Source organism: Vulpes lagopus, chromosome X, assembly GCF_018345385.1.
Source record: "Vulpes lagopus strain Blue_001 chromosome X, ASM1834538v1, whole genome shotgun sequence".
In the NCBI taxonomy this organism is placed as follows: Eukaryota; Metazoa; Chordata; class Mammalia; order Carnivora; family Canidae; genus Vulpes; species Vulpes lagopus.
Window position 1 is genome coordinate 101,414,010 of NC_054848.1, and position 27,405 is coordinate 101,441,414.

General features: G+C 38.1%; 1 protein-coding gene across 6 annotated transcripts in view; it reads left to right on the forward strand.

Moving 5' to 3' along the window:
* Positions 1-17,369, forward strand: part of SLC25A14 (solute carrier family 25 member 14) — a 31,893-nt gene extending 14,524 nt beyond the window's left edge. For 5 of the 6 annotated variants that reach the window (XM_041740287.1, XM_041740286.1, XM_041740288.1 and 2 more), the window contains 5 exons: positions 1,791-1,886; positions 7,258-7,382; positions 8,586-8,721; positions 15,911-15,991; positions 16,923-17,369. In XM_041740287.1, coding sequence (XP_041596221.1) covers positions 1,791-1,886; positions 7,258-7,382; positions 8,586-8,721; positions 15,911-15,991; positions 16,923-16,964 — 480 coding nt within the window. In that variant the 3' untranslated portion in view covers positions 16,965-17,369. The remainder of the gene's footprint in view (positions 1-1,790; positions 1,887-7,257; positions 7,383-8,585; positions 8,722-15,910; positions 15,992-16,922) is intronic. The other variant, XM_041740290.1, reaches the window with a different exon arrangement.
* Positions 17,370-27,405: the final 10,036 nt, after the last annotated feature.

A 27,405-nucleotide genomic window follows, 5' to 3' on the forward strand; every position in this document is an offset into this window, starting at 1 on the left:
TATTTATTTATTCATGAGAGAAAGAGAGAGAGAGGGAGAGAGAGAGAGAGAGGCAGAGACATAGGCAGGGGGAAAAAAAGGCTCCATGCAGGAAGCCTTGATGTGGGACTCGATCTCGTGTCTCCAGGATCACACCCTGGGCCAAAGGCAGTGCTAAATCACCGAGCCACCCGGGCTGCCCGAGTTTAGGTTTTTATTTCAAAACTCTTAGTAGCAATTGACATTCCACATAAAAACATACTGTTGTCTCAGGATTTCCCAAAAACATTTATTGAAACCTAGAGTTGCATGTCATGAAAATCAGGCCCACATTTGGGCCACTAGTATTTAGTGACTAACTACTATGATTCTATGTGTTCAGTCAGTGGGAAATTGTACCAAATCTTTCACAGGGCTTTTTAATATTAGCTCTACTTTCTTGTGCCTCTCAAAGGCTACTTTGCAGAGTAAGGTATCATGATTTTTTAAAAAAGATTTTATTTATTTGAGAGAGATAGAGATAGTGACAGAGAAAGTAAGAGAGAGCATAAGCGAGGAGGAGAGGGAGAAGCAGTTCCCCTGCTAATCAGAGAGCCCGATGTGGGCCAGATCCCAGGACTCTGGGATCATGACCTGAGCTGAAGGCAGATGTTTAAACTGAGCTACCCAGGCACCCCTAAAGATTTTATTTTTAAGTCATCTCTACACCCAACATGGGGCTCGAACTCAAAACCCCAAGATAAAGGGTTGCATGCTCAGAGTGCTTGGGTGGCTCAGTTTGTTAAGCATCGGAATCTTGATTTGTGCTGAGGTCATGATCTCAGGGATGTGGAATGGAGCCCCATGTCAGGCTCTGTGCTCATCAGGGAGTCTGCTTGAAATTCTTTCTCTTCCTCTCCCCCGGCTCCCACTTCTGCACATGTGCATACTCTTAAATAAATAAATCTTTAAAAAATGTATAAAAAAGTCTCATAGTCTCATGCTCTACCAACCAAGCCATCTAGGTACCCCATAAGTTACATGTTTTTAATAAAAATGACATAGCCGTACATACTGCTTTGCAACATGCATTTTCAGTTTGGTGATTAATTGCTGACATTTTCCGTGTCAACAGATAGTCTACAACAAAATTTTATGGCTGCATAGTATCCCATTAAATGGACGTATCATAATTTATGCAACCAATCCTTTGTTTTTGCTTTTAGACATGTGGATTGTTTCTAATTTTTTACTAAACTAATCAAATTTTAAATGAATCATTTTCTACCCTCACTGAATACTGGTTTTCTCTTTTTTTGCAAAATTTCTTTCAGCTCCAGAATTGATGGGCTAAGTATAAGGAATTTAAGGCTGATGAAAATCATTTTTATAAAATATACTTTTTAAAAAAGATTATTTATTTATTTATTTATTTATTTATTTATTAGAGACACAGGGAGAGAGAGAGAGGAGGGGGTGAGAGAGAGAGAGAGAGAGAGAGAGAGAGAGAGAGAGAAACAGAAAGAGGGAGAAGCAGGCAGAGGGAGAAGCAGGCTCCATGCAGGGAGCCTGACGCGGGACTCGATCCCCAGTCTCCAGCATCACACCCTGAGGGGAAGGCGGCGCTAAACCGCTAAGCCACTGGGGCTGCTCTATAAAATATACTTTGACATAAATTACATTTTAAAAATATATAGTTTGTCATTAATTTTATTGTAATAGCAGGATAATTTTTCTGATAATTCCCAAATACTGTTTTCTTTATTTTGAATGTGTGAAACATCTTATTTTGGTCTCTGTTGAAACAGAGAATAAGAATCTTCTTATTTTAGATTCGAATGCAGGCTCAGGGGAGCTTGTTCCAAGGCAGCATGATTGGCAGCTTCATCGATATATATCAACAAGAAGGTACCAGGGGTCTGTGGAGAGTGAGTACTCTTTTCCTGGTATCGTTTTATGCCCATTTCATATAATTTGCATATATAAAGCCATAAACCTATGAATTGTCATCTTACACTGATTCTTGGTAACCCAGAGGATAAGGTAAGAAGCTTCTATTACCTATGAAAGGATCAAAGCTTTCTAGTTGTCTTTATTTCTGCCTAATATTTGGAGGTTGAGAGAAGTTACTACATTATTTGAGGTAGTCATTCTGATTTGCTCAAATTCACAGTGAATTTAGTTTTTCAATATATATTATGCCACCAGTTTTATATTAACACAGCAATATATGTTTATGATAGTCTCTGTTTACCTAAAACAACTTTTTTTAACCTTATAAAAAGTAAAAATTGTACTATAAAATACTGAGATCTTTAAAGAGAAAAAAAAACCAGTACTTTTACTAGCTAGAGATAATCACTGTTAACATTTTGTCATATTATTATCCAGTCTTATATCTATATTCCTTTTTTATTGTTCCTATATCTTTTTATCTTATTTTAATCACTTAATATTATAATACTAAAGAGGACTACTAGTAGAATATACAGAGAGTAGAATGGGAAATTCATTAATAGACTCTTAAAGAAGAGAGCTTTTTTTTTCTTCCTTTGTTATTTCCCCCCAAATTCCTATAAAAATTTTCAAGCATACAGAAAAGTTGAAAGAACAACAGTGAACACCTTACCTACCCAGATTAAATGACTGTTAAAGTCTGGCTAAATTTTCTTTATCTCTATGCATGTGTAGTATACACAGATAAATGTACACATCACATTCATTGTTTTTTTAAGATTTTATTTATTCATGAGAGATATAGAGAGGGAGGCAGAGGCATAGGCAGAGGGAGAGGAAGGCTCCCTGTGGGGAGCTTCATGTGAGACTCAATTCCAGGACCCCGGAATCATGACCTGAGCCAAAGGTAGATGCTCAACCACTGAGCCACCCACGTGCCCCTGTTTTTTTTTTCCGAACTATTTCTAAGGAAGTTGCAGACATCATGGCCCTCTCCTAAATAGTTCATTATGCATTTCCTTCTAAGAATAAGGACATTCTCCTACATAATAATGCATAATAATGATACCATTATCACACCTAAGGAAGTTAAAAAGTCCCTAATATCTAATACCTAGTTTATATTCAGATTTCCTTTATTGATGACATCAGGTCAGTTTTCTTTTTTTTTTAAGATTTTATTCATTTATTCATGAGACACACACACACACACACACACACACACACACACAGAGGCAGAGACACAGGTGGAGGGAGAAGCAGGCTCCACGCAGGAGCCTGATATGGGACTTGATCCTGGGATTCCAGGATTACACCTTGAGCAGAAGGCAGACTCTTAACCGCTGAGCCACCCAGGCATCCCCAGATCAGTTTTCTTATAGAATATTTCCCCTGTATTTCCTGCAAACTGGAAGTTAGATGTGTTGGCTTGATTAGATTACTGTTAAACATTTTGATAAGAGAACTTCATAGGTGCCACTGTATATTTCATACTGCATCACAGCAATAAGTACATGTTAGGTTATTGCACAATTAATGATGCTGAATTTGATTACTTGGTAAGATGATGTCCACCAGATTTCACCATCATAAAAGATAAAAGTTTTCCCCCTTTGTAATTAGTGGGTAATCTGTAGGGTGACATTCTAACAACATGCATATATTTTATTATTTAATAACCTTTCACCTAATGATCTTAGCATCCATTAATGATCCTTGAGGTTTGCTTTTTGACAATAGAGGGTGTACTTTCTTGACTAGTCTAATTTAAAACCAGAAAATGGATCTAACTAGAAAATTTTCACAAAGTAATGCTAAGGGAAAGACAAAGAACAATAAATACAATAGGGAGATTTTGTCAGGGGAACATAGCTACTTTATTCTTAATAAAAAAGTTTTAATTGTGGTAAAATACATATAACATAAAACTTACCATCCTAGCCATTTTTAAGTATACAGTTTAGTAGTGTTAAGTACATTTACATTGTTATTCAGCCAGCCTCCATAATGCTTTTCATCTTATACAACTAGAACTCCATACCCATTAAACAACTCCTCCCCATTACCCCCTTTCCCTAGCCCCTGGTGACCATCCTTCTATCTGTCTCTATGAATTTGACTTTTCTGGGTACTTCGTGTAAAGTGGAATCATACAATATTTCTGTTTTTGTTACGGGCTTACTTTATTTAGTATAATGTCCTCCAGGTTCATTCATGTTGTCACATGTATCAGAATATCCTTCCTTTTTAAAGGCTGAATAATATTTCATTGTGTGTATATACCACATTTTATTTATATGTTCATCTGTTAATGGGCATTTAGGTTGTTTCCATATATTTGCTCTTGTGAATTATGCTACTCTGAATATGGGTGTGCAAATATCTCTTCAAGACTCTGATTTCAGTTCTTTTGTGTATATGCCCAGAAGTGGGATTGCTGGATCATTTGGTAATTCTATGTCTAATATTTTGAGGAATGGAGCATAGCTACTTTTATGATCCAGGCTGCTTACATCCTCCAGACATGTAAGATAAAGAAGTGAAGTACATTGTGTTATGTATTCTTTTAACTCAGCCATGTATTATTTGCTTGTTAAAAATACATGAATATTTTTTCATTTCAACAAGAAAATAGGTTTGCATTTTTCCTCAAACACATGGTCTTCTTTGTCAGTGTTTTCTTTTCCTGCTTTGCTTGTCACATGGGTACTGGTAACATTTTATTTTCGGACTCCATTGTAAGAATTAACAGCTCAAGTGCAGTAACAAAGTAACTGGAACTTATATCAGAGTTGAAGAGACTGTAGAGAGTGATGGGGACTGGTGAATTGGAGAGCACCTGCCCTGTTCATTGCTGTCATGCATGATGGGAATCCAGTGTGGCCAAATTTTCTGGGCTTTCAAGAGAAGTTGGAAATCTGCATTCCTATGTGAAGTATCCTGTTTTTTTATGTTGACAGCTAATTCAGCTGTCTAGAAATACTGTGTAGGGCACACAGCATGTCTATAGCCTGAATTTGGCCCATGGGCTCCAGTTTGGGGCCTTACTGTTCAGCAAGGTAGACTTCTGTGAAGATCATCTTCTAACACAGTTGAGCAGGTGGAAGGATCAGAGAGAAAGGCACCGTTGGGCCAGCCAGCCTGATCAGCACAATCTGATATTTCCTGGTGATAGCACAGCTATATTGCTTCCACTTTATAAATTGAGTTTAGGAATTTATAGGTGATTGAGAACTTTAATATAACAGGTATCCCAGAAAGCAGTTGTCCCCGTGGAGTGTTATTTTTAATTTTAAGTTATATTTAAACAGAGTTATGAAAGTAAAACATTTATTGTGAATTTTTAAAATATATAAAGGCATAACAATGAAAATTAACTTATCTCTTACCCTAATTCCAGATAAAGAAAAATATTTTGCTGTATTCTTTCTAATCCTTTATAAAAATTTTGTGTGTGTGCATATATCCTTTTTCTCAAAGTTAGATTAATACTAAATGTCTTGCCTTCTTTAATGTTATCAGCATTTTCTTCTATTATTAATATTCCTCAAAAGCATGACTTTTAATGTTCTAGCATCCCTGTGCTGTAACATGATTTGTAATAGGAATATTCTGCTAGGGAGCAAAAAGCTGATAGCAGGAGGACTTGTAAGGAAGTACCTCCTTATCTTGGCCTCCCTGGCTGCATTATACCTTTGTTGTCATCCTGGTGTATCTTTTCTGCACATCCTAAAATTCTATAAATTAAACTAAGAAGCTCTCCTCTCTCCACTCACTTTTGTGTCATGGTTTTATTTTTTTTGTAACATCTTTATTTTTTTAAAAAGATTTTATTTATTTATTCATAGACACAGAGAGGCAGAGACACAGGTAGAGGGAGAGGGAGACACAGGCTCCATGCAGGGAGTCCGATGTGGGACTCGATCCTGGGTCTCCAGGATCACATCCCAGGCTGCAGGCGGCGCCAAACCGCTGCGCCACTGGGGCTGCCCCTGTAACATCTTTATTGAGATAATTCACATACCATAAAATTCACCATCTTGAGGTGTGTAATTTTAAAAGATTTATTTATTTATTTTGGAGAGTGAGCGAGCCACGTGAGCAGGAGGAGGGGCATAGAGGGAGAGCATCCTAAGCAGATGCCCTGCTGAGCAGGGAGCCGGATGCAGGGCTTGATTTCAGGTCCCTGAGATTATGACCTGGGCTGAAATCAAGGGCAGACACTCAACCGACTAAGCCATCCAGGCGCCCCTTAAAGTGTGTAATTTAATGGTTTTTAGTTTACTCACAGACTTGTGCAACCATCACCAGTGTGTACGTTTAGAACATTTTAATCATCACAAAAAGAAGCCCCATAACCATTAACAACCACTTCCATGTTCCCCAACCCTTCCAGCTGTAGACAACTACTAATCTATTTTCTATCTCTATGGATTTGCCAATCCTGGCATTTCATATAAATGGAATCATGCAATATGCAGCATTTGTGACAAGCCTCTTTCATTTAGCATACTATTTTCAAGTTTCACCTGTGTTTTAGCATTTATTAGCACTTCATTTCTTTTTATGGCTGAATAATAATTAATTGGTGTGAAATTGCTGAGTCACATAGTAATTCTATGTTTAACTCCTTTGAGGAATTCCTGAAGTATTTTCCACAGCGGTTGCCCCCCTGTTACATTCTCACCAGCAGTGTATAAGAGTTTCAATTTCTCTACATCCTCACCAATACTTTTTATTATTGTTATTATTATTATTATAGCTACCCTATTGGTGCGTAGCATTATGTCACTGTGATTTTGATTTGCCTTTTTTAATGACTGATAATGTTGCTCATCTTTTCATATTCTTACTGTCCATTTGTGTATCTTTCTTTGTGGACATGTTTATTCAGATATTTTGCCCATTTTTAAATTGGGATTTTTTTTATTGTTGTATTGTAAGAGTTTTTATACATTGTGGCTACTAGTCCCTTATCAGATATATATGATTTGCAAAATTTTCTCCCATTGTGTAGGCTGTCTTTTTACTTTCTTGATGATATCCTTTGAATCACAAAAATGTTTAGTTGTGATAAAGTCCAGCTTATTTTCTTTTGTCACTTGTGCTTTGGGTGTCATATCAATTATTTTTAGTACAATAAGTAAATTTGGATTTCTAAGTGTTCCACTATTAGTCATTGATTTGAAAGAATGACCCTCTGTACCTCAGACTTGGATTTTTATGTTATGTTACTTTCTAACTCTCAAACTATATTGTTCACTTTTAGACTTATGTCACTACTTGTGTATTTTTTTTTACTTGTGTATTTTTTTGGTGTGTAATATCACTTATGTTTTGCAGGGTGTCGTCCCAACTGCTCAGCGGGCTGCCATCGTTGTGGGTGTAGAGCTGCCAGTCTATGATATTACAAAGAAGCACTTAATATTGTCAGGGGTGATGGGAGACACAATTTTAACTCACTTTGTGTAAGTGTGAGAGGTTGTACGTATTCCATATTTCTATTATTTGGAGCACAAAAAGCATCTTTCACTGAAGTCCTCATATAGAATCAATAATGGGTACAGATGGTATAAATACCCCTGTCTTTCTTATCACTAGAACTTCAAGCCTTCCAGTACTTGTACAGAGATACCACATGCTATGGGTATTTTGGTACTTGGTAGCAGTGTCTATTACAATAGCCTATCAGATGTCTGTAGGATTTGCATTTGTTCATACACAGCCTCTATATCTAAACTTATCCCTTATATGCTTTGGTTAATTTTTTATTAGAAAGTAAACTTTTCTCAATGAGAATCACAAAAAAGTGAAAATTTATAGGGCCTGTGAAACAAAACCACAATTTTGGGCTGAAAACTGTTGTTAATCTCATCTTACATTCTCTCCATCTTGCAGCTTTTATGACACTACTGCTGAAATGCATTTGGTATATGATGCTGTGATATGAAAATTTAATGTAACTAATAGATGATGAGTGATACTTTCTTCTTAGAGATCTTGCTAGACTTATAAGTCCCTCCCCCCCCCCGCAAAAGGCTGAGTTTTGGATTAAAAAGTAAAGGATAACTTTTTTTTAAAAAAATTATCTGTTCTTTCTAGAGAGAGCAAGCATGCATGAGCATGAGTGGGGGGAGGGGCAGAGGGAGAGAATCACCAATCCCTAGGGGCTCAAGGGGCTCAATTCCACAACCCATGAGATCATGACTTGAGCTGAAACCAAGAGTCAGAAACTCAAGCGACTGAGCCAGCCAACTACTGTAATAAGGGGCTCAAACTTACCCTGAAATCTAGAGTTGCATACTCTCCTGCCTGAGCCAGCTAGGTACCCCATAGGAATAAATTTTGAGTCCTGTTTCTTTAGAAAATATTTCCTTTTTCTTTAGATTGGAATGAAAAGGCAAGTACCAGGTTTTATCTGATGAGTCTGACTCATTGTACATTGGGCTCAATGTATGTTTAGTCAGGGTTGGAAGTGGTGCAGTCTGTCCTAAAGTTTTCACCTTTAGTTACAGCTTTGCATGTGGCTTGGCCGGGGCTCTGGCTTCCAATCCAGTTGATGTGGTTCGAACTCGCATATCTGATGAGTCTGACTCATTGTACATTGGGCTCAATGTATGTTTAGTCAGGGTTGGAAGTGATGCAGTCTGTCCTAAAGTTTTCACCTTTAGTTCCAGCTTTACATGTGGCTTGGCCGGGGCTCTGGCTTCCAATCCAGTTGATGTGGTTCGAACTCGCATGATGAACCAGAGAGCAATTGTGGGACATGTGGACCTCTACAAGGGTACTTTGGATGGTATTTTAAAGGTATGCACACTGTAAGCTTGGTTTGCATTTTTAATTTTCTTTGATGTCTCAGACATTCAGTCCTTATTCTTAGTTGCTATGTATCATTTTGAAGATGGAAGAATCATTATGTATATTTTAATAGCCTCTCAGAATAATTCCCAGGTAGAAAAGATGTTTCCTTGGCAATCTGCTGATACACAGTGGTCCTTAATAATTATCATTCCAGTTTGAATGCTTGAGACTGCAGGATATTTTTATTGATAGTACCATGTAGAATTATTGAGAGAAGGGACTAAACATATCCCACATTTGCCTGCTTCATACAAGATGGGGACCCCGTAATAGAAAATCTGGTACTCAATTTCAGTTCAGTATTGTGCTGTTGCTCACACTTTGCCTTTGAAAAGTTTCTGCTGTTATGTAGGAAGCTGAATATCAGAAATGTATTATATAATCATTGGTGATCATCTACAAAAAGAAAATTTGCAGCTAAAATATGACATTTCCATATGGTTTTTCTGCTGCTATCAGTTTAGTTTAACAATGATTTATTATCTAACAGGCACCATTTTAGTAGATACAGATAAATAAGAGTATACTGCAGGTATACAGATAACCAACACAGCTTGGTAAGTGATAAACTCAGGGACCCATGGGAGGGAATTTTAGTCTAAGTTGGTGGCATCTTGAATAATAGTAACTCACATCTGTTGAATGCCTTACTGTGTATGAGATACTGTTCTAATGAGACTTACATATATTCATTCACTTAATCCTCATCATTATCCCATGAAGTAGATCCTGAAGCACTAACCTGACCAAGGTTTCACAGCTAGTGGGATTTCAGCTCAGACCATTTGGTTTCAAACCAACATTTTTAACCTCTATACTATAGTGCCTTTTTCATGTTGACGGCCAAGGGTTAATTATGTTATAAAGGCTATTGAATGCTATGCTGAGGTGCTTGGGCTTTTTTCTTATTACTTGACGGGGAGCTATTTAAAGATTTTAATCAGGTCAGATTTGTATTTTAGATCACTTTGGCTTTGTAGAGATTGAATCTAAGACAGTGGTTCTCAGTCTTAGGTGCACATTGGAATCACCTGGGAAACTTAAACAGCTCCTGCATCTACCTTATAGACCAATCAGAACTTCCTAGGGTAGGACCCAGGTTGAATGTATTTAAAACTCTTCAGGTGATTGCGGTGTTTACCTAATTTGAAAGCCATTAATCTAAGGTGATAAGCCTGGAGCAGTGGTTCTTAAGACATTAACATGCATCAGAATTACCTGGAGGGCTTATTAAACTGCAGATGGCTGGGCCCCATGACCAGAGGCCCCATGACCAAATTCTGATTCAGTAGGTCTGGAGTAGGACCTGAGAATTTGCATTTATAACCATTTCTCAGACGCTACTGAGGCTGCTAATCTGGGTACTACTCTTTGAGAAACCCTGATTTAGAGATAAGGAAGCTGATTAGAAGGCTTTCATAGTAATCTAAGTTAGAGGCAATGAAGCCTGAACTTGAGCATTGTAGTGGGGATGCAGAAGGTGGGATAGAGTTGAGAATAGTTTAGTTGATAAAGTCAACAGGAGTAGATTGACTGGGTGTGGAGAGGTGTAGGAGAAAGGAGGTGTCAGAGATGACTTCCTGTTTTTTGTTTTGTTTTGGTGACCATGTGGTGGTACTCATTGACAGAGATATCATAGGGGAGCAGGTTTTTGGGGAGACAGTACAATTTTGACACTTAGTTTGAAGTGCATGAGGAACACCCAGTGGATCTATTTGGATATCTTACTCTTAACTCAGGGGAGAGTTTAGGGGTATAGATGGAGCCTGGGGAATCAGTAGTGTACGGGTGTTATGCAATTGTGGAGGGGAAGATCAAGGAGAAAAGGTAGAGGAGTTCTCAACTTTTTTCCCTTTCTAGCACACTAGAGTATTATGAACTACTTCCATTAATAGTGATTCACAGAGGAAATGATTCTCAGACTCTGGGGAGTAGAGTTTGGTAAAAGCTCCGCCTTGATATTTCTGACATGCTTCTCCTTTCGTTTGACAATAGCTGCTATAGGGACAAAGGGTAGGGCCAAGGAAATAACTTTGGGGAATTACCAGTTGCTAAGGGCTTGGCAGGTGGGGAATTTAGGAAAGACACCAAAAGATAACAGAAGATAATGAGGAAGCTTACAAGAGTAATGGAAGCCAAGGGAGTAATGAGTTTCAAGAAGAAATGAGTACTTATTTAATGTCAACTGGAATAGAGAGATCCAATATAAAGACTAAAAATTTCTATTGGATTTATTATGTTCTAGAGGGGGTTTTCTGGGTTTGTGTTTGCAAAAGCTAGATTAGTATGAAGAGTGTGTTTAATTACTCATTCGTTGAATACAAAAATGTTTAAGTCTTATGTGCCAGGTGCTGTTCTAGTTGGGTGAACAAAACATTTTAGCCTTCATGACAGTTTAATTCTAATGGAGACAGATAAACCCATGGGATTCAAGAGTAAGTAGACAAGTGTAAAATATTCTTTCAAGAAGGTTGGCTAAGAGGAGACAGAAGGTACAATAATAGAGTAATAGGTAGCATTTAGTGAATGCTTATTATGTGCCACACACTATCCTGTGGAGTAGATATGTTTTCCATTTTATAAAAAAGGGAGCTCAGATCAGAGTGGCTTAACCAAGATTATACACCTAAAAAGTTTACACCAAAGTATACACCAAAATTTATACTTAGAACCTCCATGTTGTGTTGTATTGGCAGAAACATATATTTTTTAAAGATTCTATTTCTTTCTTTCTTTCTTTCTTTCTTTCTTTCTTTCTTTCTTTCTTTCTTTCTTTCTTTCTTTCCTTCTTTCTTTCTTTCTTGACAGAACATGAGGGAAGGAGGAGGGGCAGAAGGAGAAGGAAACTCCCCACTGAGCAGGGAGCCCGACACAGGGCTCAATCCCAGGACCCTGGGATCATGACTTGAGCATGATGCTTAACTGACCAAACCAGCCCGGTGCCCCAGAATAATATTTTCTTCCTTTTTTTTCCCAAAGATTTATTTACTTATTCATGAGAGAGAGAGAGAGAGAGAGAGAGAGAGAGAGAGAGAGGCAGAGACACAGGCAGAGGGAGAAGCAGGCTCCATGCCGGGAGCCCGATGCGGGACTCGATCCCGGGACTCCAGGATCGCGCCCTCGGCCAAAGGCAGGTGCCAAACTGCTGAGTCACCCAGGGATCCCCATTTTCTTCCATTTTAAAAAAGATTTTATTTATTCATGAGAGACACACAGAGAGAGGCAGAGACATAGGCAGAGGGAGAAGCAGGCTCCCTGCAGGGAGCCAGATGTGGTACTTGATGCTAGGACCCCAGGATCACTACCTGAGCTAAAGGCAGACGCTCAACCACTGAGCCACCCAGGCATCCCAGAATCATATTTTCATATTGTCAGTAACCTTTACTTATGTTTACTCATTCACTTGCTGTTAACATTCTTTATAATGATTGCTCTATATTGTCATTATATATGATGGCATCATGCTTTATTTTTTCATCAGTAACAATCCCAGAGCACTGGTGAGTGAAGTCATGCATTCATCTCTGACATAGAAACAAACAGCTGCAAATCTTATCCTGTTACTTCTATCTTAAAATCCTTAAATGGCCTCTCGTTGACCCAAGACTCTATATGATTTGGCCCCTTTTTCCTCCTACAGCTTAATCACTACTACCTTTATTCTACATTCCAGAAGGACTGTACAATTTCTACTAGTAGACTTTCTTTCATTCTCAAATTTTCATCTATGCCATATGCTTTGTTAGATGCGCCTACCCAAATATCAGAAAGGGAGACAGAACATGAAGACTCCTAACTCTGGGAAACGAACTAGGGGTGGTGGAAGGGGAGGAGGGCGGGGGGTGGGGGTGAATGGGTGACAGGCACTGAGGGGGGCACTTGACGGGATGAGCACTGGGTGTTATTCTGTATGTTAGCAACTTGAACACCAATAAAAAATAAATTTATTATTAAAAAAATAGATGCCCCTACCCTAGCCTAAATATCCTTTTCACTTGGCTAGCTCCTATTCATTCTTCAAATCTCATTACTTTTTCATACAGGCCTTCCCTGACTGTTGAACTAGGTTATCTGTACATAGTTTCTTGTACTTGCTCTGTCAACATTATTTTTTTAAACATCTTTTTTGAGGACTAATTTACATATCATAAAATTTACCTGTTCAAAGTGGCTTTTGGTATATGCACAGATGTGTGGCCATCATTATCACAGTCGATTTTAAAATATTTTCATGAATTCAAAAAGGAACCTTGTACCCTTTAGTTATCATCCCCCTTTCCTTTCCTCCCAGTCCTAGGATACTACTGAACTACTTTCTATCTCTATAGATTTGCCTATTCTGGGTATTTCCTATAAATGGAATCATACAATATGTGACCTTTTTGACTCATTCCTTTCACTTACCATAATGTTTGAAGACTCATTCATGTTGTAGTGTGTATCAGTGTATTTCTCCTTTTTATGGCTGGATAATATTCCATTATATGATTATATTATATTTATTCACACTTACTACATTTTATTTTAATTGCTTTAAAGTCTTCCTGCCCCCCCCCAGACTGTAAAGGCAGGACTGTGTGCATCTTATCACTTTATCCACAGCAAACTGCTTATTGAACGAATGCATAAGTTTATGAAGTAGTCTGTTGTCTCTGTTACAAAAGTTCTTGTTTGTTTTCACAAAACTGCGTAAAACCAAAAAATGGGCCTCCTAGTCTTAATGTTCTGAAGGAGTTGGTCACTGTTTGGAGCTTTTTAATATTCATATGGCTCATGGGTATGTCAGAGACCCTCATTGTATTTGTATGTTCGTTTACCCAACAAATACTCATTTAGGTATTTATAGGAAACTTCCTTGTGCCAGACAGTGTTAGTTGTTGGGGATATAATGGTAAACAAGACAGGCATACTCCCTGTTGTCCTGGAGACCACATTCTAGTTGAGGGAGACAGACAATAAACACACAAATAATAATATAATTTCAGGTAGAAGTAAATGCTGTAAAGACATTAATAGAGCATTAGACAGTGACTTGGTAATGATGATAGGCAACAACTTCAGCTAGGCTACCCAGGAAAACACTGTGAGGATGTGACATTTGAGCAGAGATCACATCTCTTCTTGATGAGAAGAAGGTGGCCACGTGAAGATTTAGGAGAAAAACATTTCATAAAGAGAGAACAGGCATAGAGGTCCTGAGTTGGAAATGAACTGCTAATGTTTAAGGGTTAAAGAGAAGGCTTGTGTGGCTGAGTGTGGTAAGTGAAGGAGAGAGTAGCAGGAAATGAACCTGGAGAGACTGGTAGGGGCTGAGTCATGTAGGATCTTACAGGTCATCATAGAAAATGTGCAATTAGAATGAAATCCATGGGGAAGCCTTCGAAGAGCACCAGGCAGGAAAGTGATACCACTTATAATTTAATATATAAATTAACTATGTTTATTATATTGGATGTATCTCTAAGGTCCCTTGCCATTTTAGCAGTCTGTGATTCTTCATCTAGGTTTTATTTTGGCTGAATTTCACAATTTTCTAACATTAATTTTGGTCTGAGACTTCAGCATTTGCTGGTAATCTGTTGCGGGGGGCGGGGGGAGCCTGTTACCACTATGTTTCTATAAAAGGTGCCTTTATTCTGCTACTGTTGGTTCAGAAAAGTAGTTAGTAAAGATAATTATCTCTAGTATTCCTAAACTATAGGATGAAAATAGAGGATATTTATAAGTTTGGATTCTCATATTATTGTCTTATCCAAATATATCCATTTTTAGTATAGTGGTGGATTTTACTTCACCAATGGAAGGGCAGAATAACATTTTCAATGTACCTAACATACAGTAGTTACTTAATAGATATTTTAAAACAGTCCACTAAAAAAAAACCAAAAAAAAAAAACAAAACACAAAACAGTCCACTAAATAGGAACTGTTTCTGTTGGCTGAATTCAACACACCATCAGTTTATGATCTTTGGTATGCATAATTTGTAATTTAATTCTAATAACCACTCAGTTGGTATGTGTAGGACTCCCATAGTATAAAACAGGAAACCTAAATTGAAAGCAATTCACATTGTTCCTCATGTAATCTTGAAAGCATTTATATGAGGTAGTCCATGGCATTACACAGAATTTAATATAATGAAACAGAAGGATAGTGACTTGGCCAACTCCCTATTGCCTTACCCTACTTTCATTTTCCTATTAGCATTTATTATTTCTGAATGTAATATATATTAGTCTGTGTATTTGGTTGTCAGCTCTGCTAGAGTATGCACTCCATAAAAGCAAGGACTGTGTAAGTTCTCTCTTCCTGTATAACAAATCACTCTAAAACTCAGTGCTTTAAAACAAGCATACATTATCTCCCAGTTTCCATGGGTCAGGAATTCAGAAGCAACTTAATTCAGTGATTTCAGCTTAGATTTTCCCATGAAATTGTAGTCAGATGTCAGCTAGGGCTGCAGCCATCCGAAGGCTTGACTGGAGCTTCGATATCTGTTTCGAAGATCACTCATGTGTCTATTAGCAGGAAGCCTCTGTTCCTCTCTGGCTGTTGGCTGGAAGCCATATTTTCTCACCCATCTGGGCCTTTCCTCATGACATGACAGCTGGCTTTCTCTACTCTGAACAATTCAAGAGAGAAAAAGGCAGATGCAGAAGCCTTTTAGATAAACATTTTTTAGAACATAACATGGAAGTGACAGACTACTGCTGTATTCTCTTGGGGACACAGACCTCTCCTGGGATGTTGTGGGAGGGGTTATACAAGGGTATGAAAAACTGGTAGTAGCTTTCATTGGGGTCATCTTGGAGGCTGGCTACCACACTTTCTTTGGTTTGCTATAATAGTAATAATAGAAAATAATTATAACATTAATAATAGTAAACCAGAGAAGAGTATAGTAAACATCAAGAAGAGTACCTTGCATGTGGAAGGTGCTTAAATATTTGTTGAATGAGCAGGTAGATTTAGAGTATATATGAATTCAAAATTATGTCTTTAGAAAAACAGCATTCATGGAGCCATAAGTTGTTGGGGAGGGACATGGAAGAGGAGTACTAAAAGAAAAGTAAGTGTCAGATGTAAATAGTAAGGGGAATTCACTATATTTTTTATTATATCTTTCCCTCAGATGTGGAAACATGAGGGATTTTTTGCACTCTATAAAGGATTTTGGCCAAACTGGCTTCGACTTGGACCCTGGAACATCATTGTATCCTTTTAGAATATGAGAATGAAAACAGATGCTTCAAGCTACCAGGTAATTCTAGGCTATGGGAAGGAAATTTTGATTATTGATACCTTGAGGCAAGTGATTAACTCAGGCAATCTAGTGGTGACCGTTGAGGATGGAACCAAGTAGAGAAATGGCTTTAGGATGGAGTCTAGTACAAACTAAAGGCCGCAGAAAAGATGTACCAAGGTTTCCTCTTTAAGGACAACCAAATCTGGAAGGGGTTACAAAGTTTTTGGAAACCCTTTTGGGATTTGCCCAACATGCTGAGGTGGTCCATATTTCCTACTCCTAACTATAGGACCAAAATAACTGGGGCAATAATAAAACAGAAAACATTCATAGAGCAAAGGAAGTCAGGCCAAGTAGGGTTCTTTCCTCATGGGTGGATCTCGTTTCTTTAGCTTGTGTTTGAGTGCCTCCTCTGTGCAGAGAGGTGAATTGCATATTGTGTATGGCTTCTGTGTATTGTGAGGATTGCAGGGTGAAATTTGATTCCTTGCCCTTGTGGAGTCTATAGGCTGAGGGAGATAGTATCTCTCTCTTTTGGGATTGATTTAATCACCTGAAGACTGTAACTATTCTTAGCATTGAATTATATGTTGTCATTAACATTCTTGTGTGTGTGTGTGTGTGTGTGTGTGTGTGTGTGTGTGTGACCTGTTTGCCCCTGAAGACTATAAGTATGTTAGAGTTTTAATCTGTTTTTATTGCTACATGCCAAATCATAATGGGCACATAATGGGCACTCAACACATCTTGACTTGCCAGGTATTGGTTTTAAAAAGACTTAAGCAAGTATAACTCAGAAGAGCACACACTACTCAGTGTAAGAGAATGCAATACACACTTTTAGAACAGGGTTAGGCTTCACTATCAACCCAGTGATCTTCCATGACTTACTCCTCAGTTTTTTATTACATACGAGCAGCTCAAGAGGCTTCAAATCTAAGGACTGAATTATATGTGAGCCAAGCCCTGCCAGTCTTTCTACTCTTTTCCCTTTTTTCCATGTTCTAATGTATTTTGACAAAGTTGTGTTTACTGAACTGCTGGTCTCCCAAGCCTCCTGATGGAAGAACTCTAGGGTGGTTCAAAATTGTTCATGTGTTTGTGTTACCATGTTAACTTTTCCCTGAGAGGAAGTGTTAACATTACGACTCTGGCCCCAGATTGGTATCTTCTATGAAGATGGATACTGATGGATGACATTCAACATGGCCTTCTTTTCAAATGTTGGTTAAATGTAGTTGATTAGCCCCAGATTTGGGCTAGAGCAGAAGGCATAGGCCAGGGCAGTTACTGCTATGTATGTTACAGACCTCGGTTCTCATTAAAGTATTTATTGGCAAAATCACTTTGGCTTGGTCTTCATTTACTGCTTTCTTCTTCGCCATCTCTTTAAGTTATATTCTCTAGACAGTGTTAAAGAGAAGGTTTCTATGAAATTGAGTCTGGACTCTTAAAGCACATTTATGGGAATAGACAAAGAGCATTGTGTTTTCCCACTGCCACTTGTCATAATGCTGCTCACTTATAAACACCAGATAAATGGTTCTTTCCTAAGCATGAATAAACAAGTGGCTCATTTGGAAGTTTCTACAGATAAAATGTAAGAAGAGACTTAAAATAGAACTATGTGTCCAGGGTTCTAACTGTCTTAGAGGCAAAAAGTTCTGGCTCTTTTCTTGTACTATAACAGTGCCTAGCATGTTGTAGGCACTCAAATATTTGTGGATAGAACCAGAGGTTATTATGCTAAGCAAAATAAGTCCATCAGAGAAAGACAGTTATATGATCTCATTCATGCGGAATTTAAAAAACAATACAGAGGGTCATAGGGGAAAGGAGGGAAAAATGAAACAAGGTGAAATCAGGGAGATAAGCCATAAGAGACTCTTAATCGTAGGAAACAAATTGAGGGTTGCTGGGTAGGGGTGGAATGGGGTGGCTGGGTGGTAGACATTGGGGAGGGTGTGTGATGTGGTAAGCACTGGGTGTTATAGAAGACTGATGGGTTGCTGAACTGGTAATGCCCTGTATGTTAGTTAATTGAATTTAAATTTTAAAAATCAAAAAAATATTTGTGGAATGGCTAGTTTAGCTCTTTTTATCCATTCATTCATTTGTTCAACAAACATTTATTGTATGTCTATTATGTCCTACGTGCTGGGAATATAAAAGTAAGTTAAGTCATAGTCTCTGTTTTCAAGCTCACATTATAGGAGGAAAAACAGACATGTAAGTATATAGTTATAGTAGGTACTAAGTACTATACGGAAGATGAACAAAGTGCTAGAAGCACAGAGAAGGGAATAGCCAGTTACCTAGGGATTGGCCAGAGGCTTCATAGCAGAGGTGGCATTTGAGGTAGATAGCAAATCTACCTCATATGAATAAGGCAGCAAAGGACATTAGGAGCAAGGAAATAGGGGAAAGTTCAGCGTGGCTAAAATGTAGGGCAGTGGTTGTCAAATACTGTGCAAGGCCAAATCTCCTGGAGATCTTATGAAAATGTAGATTCTTATATTCCTTTGCCTGAGATCCTAACCTTATTTGGGGGCAAAGTCATTTGATTTCATCACAGGTACTTGATACAGGTGGTCCTTAGACTACACTTTGGGAATCACTTGTATAGAACTGTGGGGTGGAATGAAATGAAGTAATTGTGTGACCAAAAGGGTCAAATTAAAAAAAAAAAAAGGTCAAATTATGAGGAATCTTTTTTTAAAGATATTTATTTATTTATTTATTTATTTATTTATTTATTTATTTATTTATGAGAGGGAGAGAGAGGCAGAGACACAGGCAGAGGGAGAAGCAGGCTCCATGCAGGGAGTCCAATGTGGAACTTGCTCCCGGGACTCCAGGATCAGGCCCTGGGCTGAAAGCAGGCGCTAAACTGCTGAGCCACCCAGGGAGCCCAAGGGATGTTTATTTGCACTAAGAAAGTGATTTTTTTCTTATCCTGGAGCGGGAGGGGTAGGTAAAGGAAGTTTAAAATAGGGGAATCATATAACCAGCTTTTATTTGTTAGAAAGATAACCCTTTTGTGGAGGGGAACAACTGAAAAAAAGTTAAGACCCACTGAAATCTAATTTTTATATACAGGTAGACAAAATATGGTCCACAAAAATGAAGACAATTTGTCCTAAGTCACATAACTGGATTGTGGCAGATTTGAGACTAGTACATAGTTCTCAGATATTTTCTATGTCTCATTCTACCACTCCATAGTGCGTTCTTAACTATCAGCCAAAAGTACTATCTTTGAAATTAATTTTAGTAGACTTTATTTTTAAGAGAAGTCTCAGATTCACAGCAAAATTGTTTGGAAGGTATAGAGATTTCCCATGTACCCCTAACCCTACATATGCACAGCTTCCCCCCATTGAAATTCATCACCAGAGTGATTCATTTGTTACAGTCAGTAAAGCTACAGTGGCATATCATTATCTATTCCAAATCATCATCTACATTAGGACTCACTTTTGGGGTTATGCATTCTGTGGGTTTTGACAAATGTACAATGACATGTACCCACCATTTTAGTATCATGTAGAATCATTTCACTGCCCAAGAAATGCTCTGTGCTCTGCCTATTTGACTTTCCCTCTCCCCTAACCCCTGAAGTCTACTGATCCTTTTATTATCTCTATGGTTTTACCTTTTCCAGAGTGTTGTATAGTTGGTATATAGTATTTTCAGATTGGCTTTTTCACTCAGTAAATTCACGAGGGTCTAGTCTCTTCATGTCATGTCTTTTCATGACTTGGTAGCTCATTTTCTTTTCTTTTGAATGTACCACAGTATATTTATCCATTTACCTACTAAAGGATGTCTTGGTTGGTTGCTTCCAAGTTTTGGCAATTATGAGTAAAGCTGCTAGAAATATTCATGTGCAAGTTTTTGTTTGGATATAAGTTTCAACTCATTTGCATAAATACCAAGGAGTCCAGTTGCTGAATGGTATGATAAGAGTATGTTTAGTTTTGTAAGGAACTGCCAAACTGTCTTCCAAAGGGCTGTACCATTTTGCATTCCCACCAACAATGAACAAGAGTTCCTGTTTCTCTATATCTTTGCCAGCTTTTAGTGGTGTCAGTGTTTTGGATTTTGACCATTCTTATAGGTGTGTAGTCATATCTCATTGTTTATTTTTTTCTCTTTCAGTTGTCACTTTAAAAAGTTTCTTTAAAGTTTTTACTTTTTTAAAAAAGATTTTATTTATTTGACAGAGAAGGAAAGAGAGCATAAGAAGGGAGAGTGGTAGGCAGAGGGAGAGGGAGCAGCAGATTCCCCACTGACCCGAAAGCCCAATGCAGGGCTTGATCCCAGGACCCTGGGACCATGACCTGAGCCAAAGGCAGATATGCCTAACCAACTGAGCCACTCTGGTGCCCCAAAGTTTTTAATTTTAATTTCAGGATAGTTAATATACACCGTTATATTAGTTTCAGGTATATAATATAGTGATTCAACACTTCCATACATTAATCATTACCCATCATGACAAGTGCGCTCTTAATCCCCTTCACCTATTCCACCCATCTCCCCCCCCCTCTGGTAACTATCAGTTTATTCTTTTTTTAAAAAAAAGTTTTTATTTATTAATGAGAGAGACAGAGAGGGAGAGAGAGAGAGAGAAAGAGAGAGAGAGAGAGAGAGGCAGAGACACAGGCAGAGGGAGAAGCAGGCTCCCTGCATGGGACTCCATCCTGGGTCTCCAGGATCACACCCCGGGCTGCAGGCGGCGCTAAACTGCTGCGCCACCAGAGCTGCCTGATCAGTTTGTTCTTTATGATTAAGAGTCTGTTTCTTGGTTTGACTCTTCCTTTGTTTTTTCTTTTGTTCGTTAGTTTCTTAAATTCCACATATGAGTGGAATCATATGGTATTTGTCTTTCCCTGACTGACTTATTTCACTTAGCATTATATTCTCTAGCTCCATCCATGTTGCAAATGGCAAGATTTCATTCTTTTTCTGGATGAATAATATTCCATTGTATATACTTTTTAAGACTACTACACCAGTAAGATACCTTACTCATTCCTGAATAGATGAGCAAAAAGGAAGCCATTTTTTTTTCACAAGGGCATAGACTGTAGTTTCTTAAAGGATTTATATAGGAAATTGGCTTTCTATTCATCTCAGCTTAAATGTTACTCCTTTAAGGAAACCTTACATTGATTTTCTCTCTACCAATCTAAATAACTTTCCTCATTATAATTTCTTATACCACATATTTATAACTACATACTATATTTGTGTGATTATTTGATTAATATCAATATCTCCCATTAGTCTGTAAGCTCCATAAAAATAGGGATTCTGTTGATTTTGTTTACTCCTATGTTCTCCATGCCTGGCACTATTATGTATACTCATTAAATATTAAAATGAAAAAAATAAATTTATCTATATCCAAAGTTCTGATAAAATGCCTAAAATACAGCAAAGGTTAAACAAATTCTGTGGGATTTCAATGGAATGGAAAAAAAATAAATGGAATGAAATTAAGTTTTGAATTACTAGATAAGGATGGGATGATAAAGAGTAGGATATTAAGGATACATAGAGGTGCTTGAGGGAGATGCACCTAATCTTTTATTTATTATTATTACAAGTATTTTATATAATAGTCTCCACTCCCAGTGCAGAGCCCAATGCAGGGCTTGAACTCATGACCCTGAGATCAATACCTTAGCTGATTTCAAGAGTTGAATACTTGACTGGCTGAGCCACCTAGGTGCCCTGATATATCTAATCTTTTAAATTATCTTTTTATTCATTAAACAAATATCCCTGCCTCATAGAGCTTACTGTCTGCAGAAGGGAGACCTAACAAAAAGATTAATCAGTAAAATATAGTATACTGGATGGTGATAAATAGTTCATAGAAAAATAAAGCAGGGGAGGGGGAATATTGGGGCAGGGTCACATAACGAGAAAGCCAAATTTAAGTCTACAGGGGGTGAGAAAAGGAGCCAATCTAGAGTTAAAGGAAATGCAAAGGCTCTGAGGTGAGGGTGTACTTGAAGTTTAATGATGCAAGCAAAAAGTGATGGTGGGGTGGCTTGGATGAGGGTAGCAGTGGAGGCTGTGAGTAGTGGTTGAAATTCATATATTTTGGAGAAGAGCAAGTAATGACCTGCTAGGGCATAGGATATGTGTTGTAAGAGAGAAAGCGAGCAGTGGTAAGAATTATTGCAAGGCCTGGGTCTCTAGAAGGCCAGTATTGCCATAGAAGTGGAGAAGGCTCTGGAAGGTACAGGTTGTTTTTGGTCAGGAAAGTACTAATTTTGTTTTGTACATGTTAAGTTTGAAGTGCCTAGCAGATTATATTTTATTTATTTTAACTAAGTACTTGTCTCTCCTTATAGAACTGTCCTAATTTTTTTCCTTTTTTATTTAAAGATTTATTTATTTTACTCATGAGAGATACAGAGAGGCAGAGACATAGGTAGAGGGAGAAGCAGGCTCCCCCTGGGGAGCTCGATATGGGACTCAATCCTGGTACTCCAGGATCATGACCTGAGCCAAAGGCAGATGCCCAACTACTGAGCCATACCTGGATGGCTACTAGATTTCATCCCCCTACTAGATTTCAATAGAGATGTGGAGTGGGTAGTGAGACATAGAAGTGTGGAGTTCAGGGGAAAGGTATGGGCCAGGGATGTACATTTGGAAATCATCAGCATATATATGGTGCTTAAAGTGATTATAATGAGATCACCAAGGGAGTGATAATAGCAAGAGAAGAGGTTCAAGAACTAAGCATGGGCCAGTCCAGCATAAAACAGTTTGGGGAGGACATCACAGAGGACACTGATGATGACGAAAAACTAGTCTGAAGTATAAAAAAACCCCTAATATTCTAGTGGTAGAAAAAGTATAAAAGGGCAGGAAGGGCCAATTATTTTCAATATAAAATTTGAAGAAAAAGAGTTTGAAGATGCTATCTTTATCCAAATTACCAAATCTTTAAAGATTGATGCCTTTATGGTAGCCATAATCATGAGTAGGTAATTCAAATGAAAGAATTTGACTTGTTATTTTTGTTTTAGGTGTATTTTCCAATCCTATTCTTAGTCATGGACTAATGAAGTATCCCCTCAGGTAACCAATATGATGTATAGAGTATTTTGAATGAACACTAAGGACTAACCCATTTCTATAGTGAAATAGACTACAACACACAGTAAGGATGCCTCAGAGAGTAAGTAAGGGTCTGACTCTTACTACAGAACATTTGAAGAGGATTACTTTATATGTGTGTGAAGAATTGTGTTTTACAAAAATATTCACCATAGAGTTCCCTTAAGTAACAGCTCCCCATTGTATATTGAATTGCAATTTTTGACTGAAAAATAACTTTTTAGGGACATAACAAGTATGAAATAGACCCACCGGTGTCTTTTGAAGGTAGATTGATAAGGGAAATCTTTCAGAATCAGTGAGTACAAGGAGATAATCTTTTAAGGGACTAAAGACTTTTTTGGCAGGGGGGACTAAAGACTTTGGATGAAAACTTGTCAAAAGACAAAACAAGATAAATTCTTTGTACTGTCAGCTCAATTTATGTGTAAACCTAAAGCTGTTCTAAAAAACAAAGCAACTGGGGCTCATGGGTGGCTCGGTCCATTAAGCATCTGCCTTTGGCTCAGGTCATTATTTCAGGGTCCTGGGATTGAGCCTCGCATGGAGCCTCACAGTCTGCTTCTCCCTCTCCCTCTCTTTTCCTCCCTGCCTGCTTGTGCTCTCTCCCTCTCAAATAAATAATCTTTAAAAGAATGAATAAAAAATAGTCTATTAATTTTTTAAGTGCTCAGAATGAAAGGGTGTAATACAAAGGTGAGCAGGCACCACTGATTTGGAAGAGAAATAATGGTTTTCCCAGCTAAAAAGCCCAGCATATCAAAAAGAAATCCAGACAATAACAGGAGCTGGTGAGGATGTGAAGAAATTGGAACTCATACATTACAGTAGAGGTTGTAAAATGGTGTAGCCCTTTTTTTGTTTGTTTTGGTTTTTTGTTTTTTTTTTTGGTGTAGCCCTTTTGGAAGACAGTTGGGCACTTCCTTAAAAGTATAGGATTGCTCATAGGATTCACTCATGTGTGGAATATAAGAAATAGTGAAAGGGGTTATAAGGGAAAGGAGGGGAACTAAGTGGGAAAAATTAGAGAGGGAGACAAACCATGAGAGCCTCCTAACTCAGAAACAAAGAGTTGCAGAACGGGAGGTGGGTGGGAGATGGGGTAACTGGGTGACAGGCATTGAGGAGGGCACTTGATGGGATGAGCACTGGATGTTATACTATGTGTTGGCAAATCAAACTTAAATAAAAACAAATGTAAAAAAGTATAGGATTACCTTAAGACCCAGTATTTCTGTACCCAAAAGAATTGAAAACAGGGACTCAGATACTTGTACACCAATGTTCATTGCAGTATTATTCATAATAATGAAAAGATGGAAACAACCCAAATAGCTATCAATTGATGAATGGATAAACAATTTGTGATATGTCCATACAATGGCATATTCAGCCATAAAGAGGTATGAAGGGCTGACACATTGCTACAACATGGATGAACCTTGAAAACATGCTAAATGCAAAAAGTCAGATACAAAAGTCCACATATTATATGGTTCCAGCTTTATTTTTTTTAAAAGCTTTTGTTTGAGAAAGAGAGAGCAAGTGAGCATGAGCTGGTGGGAGGGGGTGTGGGGAGGAGCAGAGGGAGAAGGAGAAGCAGAATTCTCGCAGAGCTGGGAGGCCAACACAGGGCGATCCCAGGACCCTGGGGTCATGACCTGAGCTCAAGGCAGATGCTTAACCGACTGAGCTACCCAGGTGCCTGTGTATGGTTCCAGTTTTAAATAGAATGTGCAGAATAGGCAAACCCATAAAGATAAAGAGTAAATTAGTGATTGCCTAAGGCTGAGGGAAATGGGGGAGGACTATTAGTGGGTATAAGGTTTCATTTTGGCATGATAATGGGCTAAAATTAGATTGTTTGCTGGTTGCACAATTCTGTAAATATACTAAGAAACATTGAGTTGTATGATTTGAGCAGGTGATCTTTATGGTATGTAAATTACATCTCAATAAAACTTTTCAAAAACCCAGCATGTGGTTTAACTTGATTAGGATGGCCAGTGAGGAATTTCAATGAAGCTGTTTGGTCATAAAATAAAGATTGATTAAAAGAATGAATAAACTCCAGAGGATCACATGGATATTTTCCTTTAGAATCAGCAAATCCATCATGTTACCAGCAACCAGAAGATCAAATATATAGGCTATAGGGTGAAAAAAACTTTCAATGTTTTTTTCCTTTCTTTTGAGAGGCTATATCATGAGGCAACTCAGATGATAATAGCTAATACTTATATGGATTTATTATATGTCAGATACTGTTCTAAGTGTATTGTGTTTATAAAACTTTACATTTTTTCAACCACTCTAGGAGGTAGATACCATCCTTTTAGGTGAGAAACTGAGGCACAGAGAGATAGAATACTTCGTTCCTAGGCAATGACAGACCCAGGATTCCAACTCAGGCAGTCTGGCTCATGAACCCATGCTTATAATCATTATGCTAGGGGTGTACTGACTCAGCCTTGTCCAGGGTCACAAAGTTTATGGCAGGTGAGCAGTAAAGAATATTGATTTCATTAATTCCCCTATCTTTATAGCACCCTGGGAGAAAGAAGGTCAATAGTTGTCGTGGTTGGTCACTCTTTGACACTTAACTGTAACACTGGCTTTAAATTATTTTTTTTCTGGAGACCTGTAACTGCAAATATATAATATCCTTCTTATTCTCCACTTTCTACTTTTTTTAAAAAAATTATTTATTCATGAGAGACACAGAGAAGAGGCAGAGGGAGAAGCAGGCTCCCCACAGGGAAGCCCAATGTGGGACTTGTTCCTGGACCCCAAGATCACAACCTGAACCAAAGGCATATGCTCAACCACTGAGCCACCCCAGCGTCCCTCCACTTTCTACTTCTTTCCTCTCTTTTATCTGTTGGCCTTTTTTCTCTACACGCTCCTTCCTCACCAGCCTACTTCTTCCTTCTCCAGTGTGAGCACAGTTCACCATACACACAGGAACTTGTTTTTGTTGTATGTTGTACTATTAATGGAAGAACTTGGAATTATTGATACAGGTGCCATGAGTTTGAAATGGAATGATTTGGACAAGGGGCTAGATTTCTCACCTGTTTTCCTCCAGTGCAAACAAGTATGTTCTTAGGCATAGAAATAGATTTATGGGAGGAATGATTAGACTATTAAGAACCTGATTATAAATACTTATTTTCTATTCACCAAAGTATATCACTTAAGGGGTAATATTTTTGCTAGGCCAACCTAGTCAGTATATTGCATGTAAATTAGTCATAAAATTGCCTTTTAAAAAATATCTTCTCAGAGTAGCTACTCTGTGTTAATTCCTCCAGTTTCACTAAAGGATGTTTCTTCTTCCTGTTTACTTTCTGAGCATCAGAATTCAGTTGTATTTTGGGATGTGCCTAACTCACTATAAACACTATGCAGGGATCCCTGGGTGGCGCAGCGGTTTGGCGCCTGCCTTTGGCCCAGGGCGCGATCCTGGAGATCCGGGATCGAATCCCACGTCGGGCTCCCGGTGCATGGAGCCTGCTTCTCCCTCTGCTTCTGTCTCTGCCTCTCTCTCTCACTGTGTTCCTATCATAAATAAATAAAAATTAAAAAAAAAAACAACAAGAGAAAAGAAAAGAGAAGGGAATGAAAGAGAGAAAGATAGAGAAAGGAAGAGAGAGAAAGAAGGAAGGATTTTAAAAAAAAAAAAGAAAAAATAAAAAAAAAAATAAACACTATGCATCCTCGTCTTTCCTATTTATTTAGTAAATAAGAAAAACAATTTAATGCATCATTGTATAAGATTACTAAGGGAATTGGTGATCTTAAAGTGGTAGTTGGAATTTTGGATTATGAATCTTTTCCACACTTGAAATAACCTCATAGCCATTTGGCTATAATTTCTTGATTTAGTTTTCTTACTTTTTTGATTTTGGGGTTTTTTTGAGAGAGAGAGAAAGAGAACAAGCAGGGTGGGGGGGGGTGCAAAGGGAGAAGGAGAAAGATAATATCAAGCAGGCTCCATGCCCAGCGCAGGTGAATCTGTATCTCACGGCCCTGAGATGACCTCAGCCGAAATCAAGAGTTGGATGCTTAATTGACTGAGCCACATAGGTGCCCCTAGTTTTCTTTTTAAGCCACTTCTGGGATGACATGGCACCAGTTTGCTCTTCTATAGAAAATGCTTTAGTATTTGTTGAATGGCTCAGTGTGCAAATCTGTAAAAATATTGAGTGGCAAAAGCACAATGAACAGTTTTA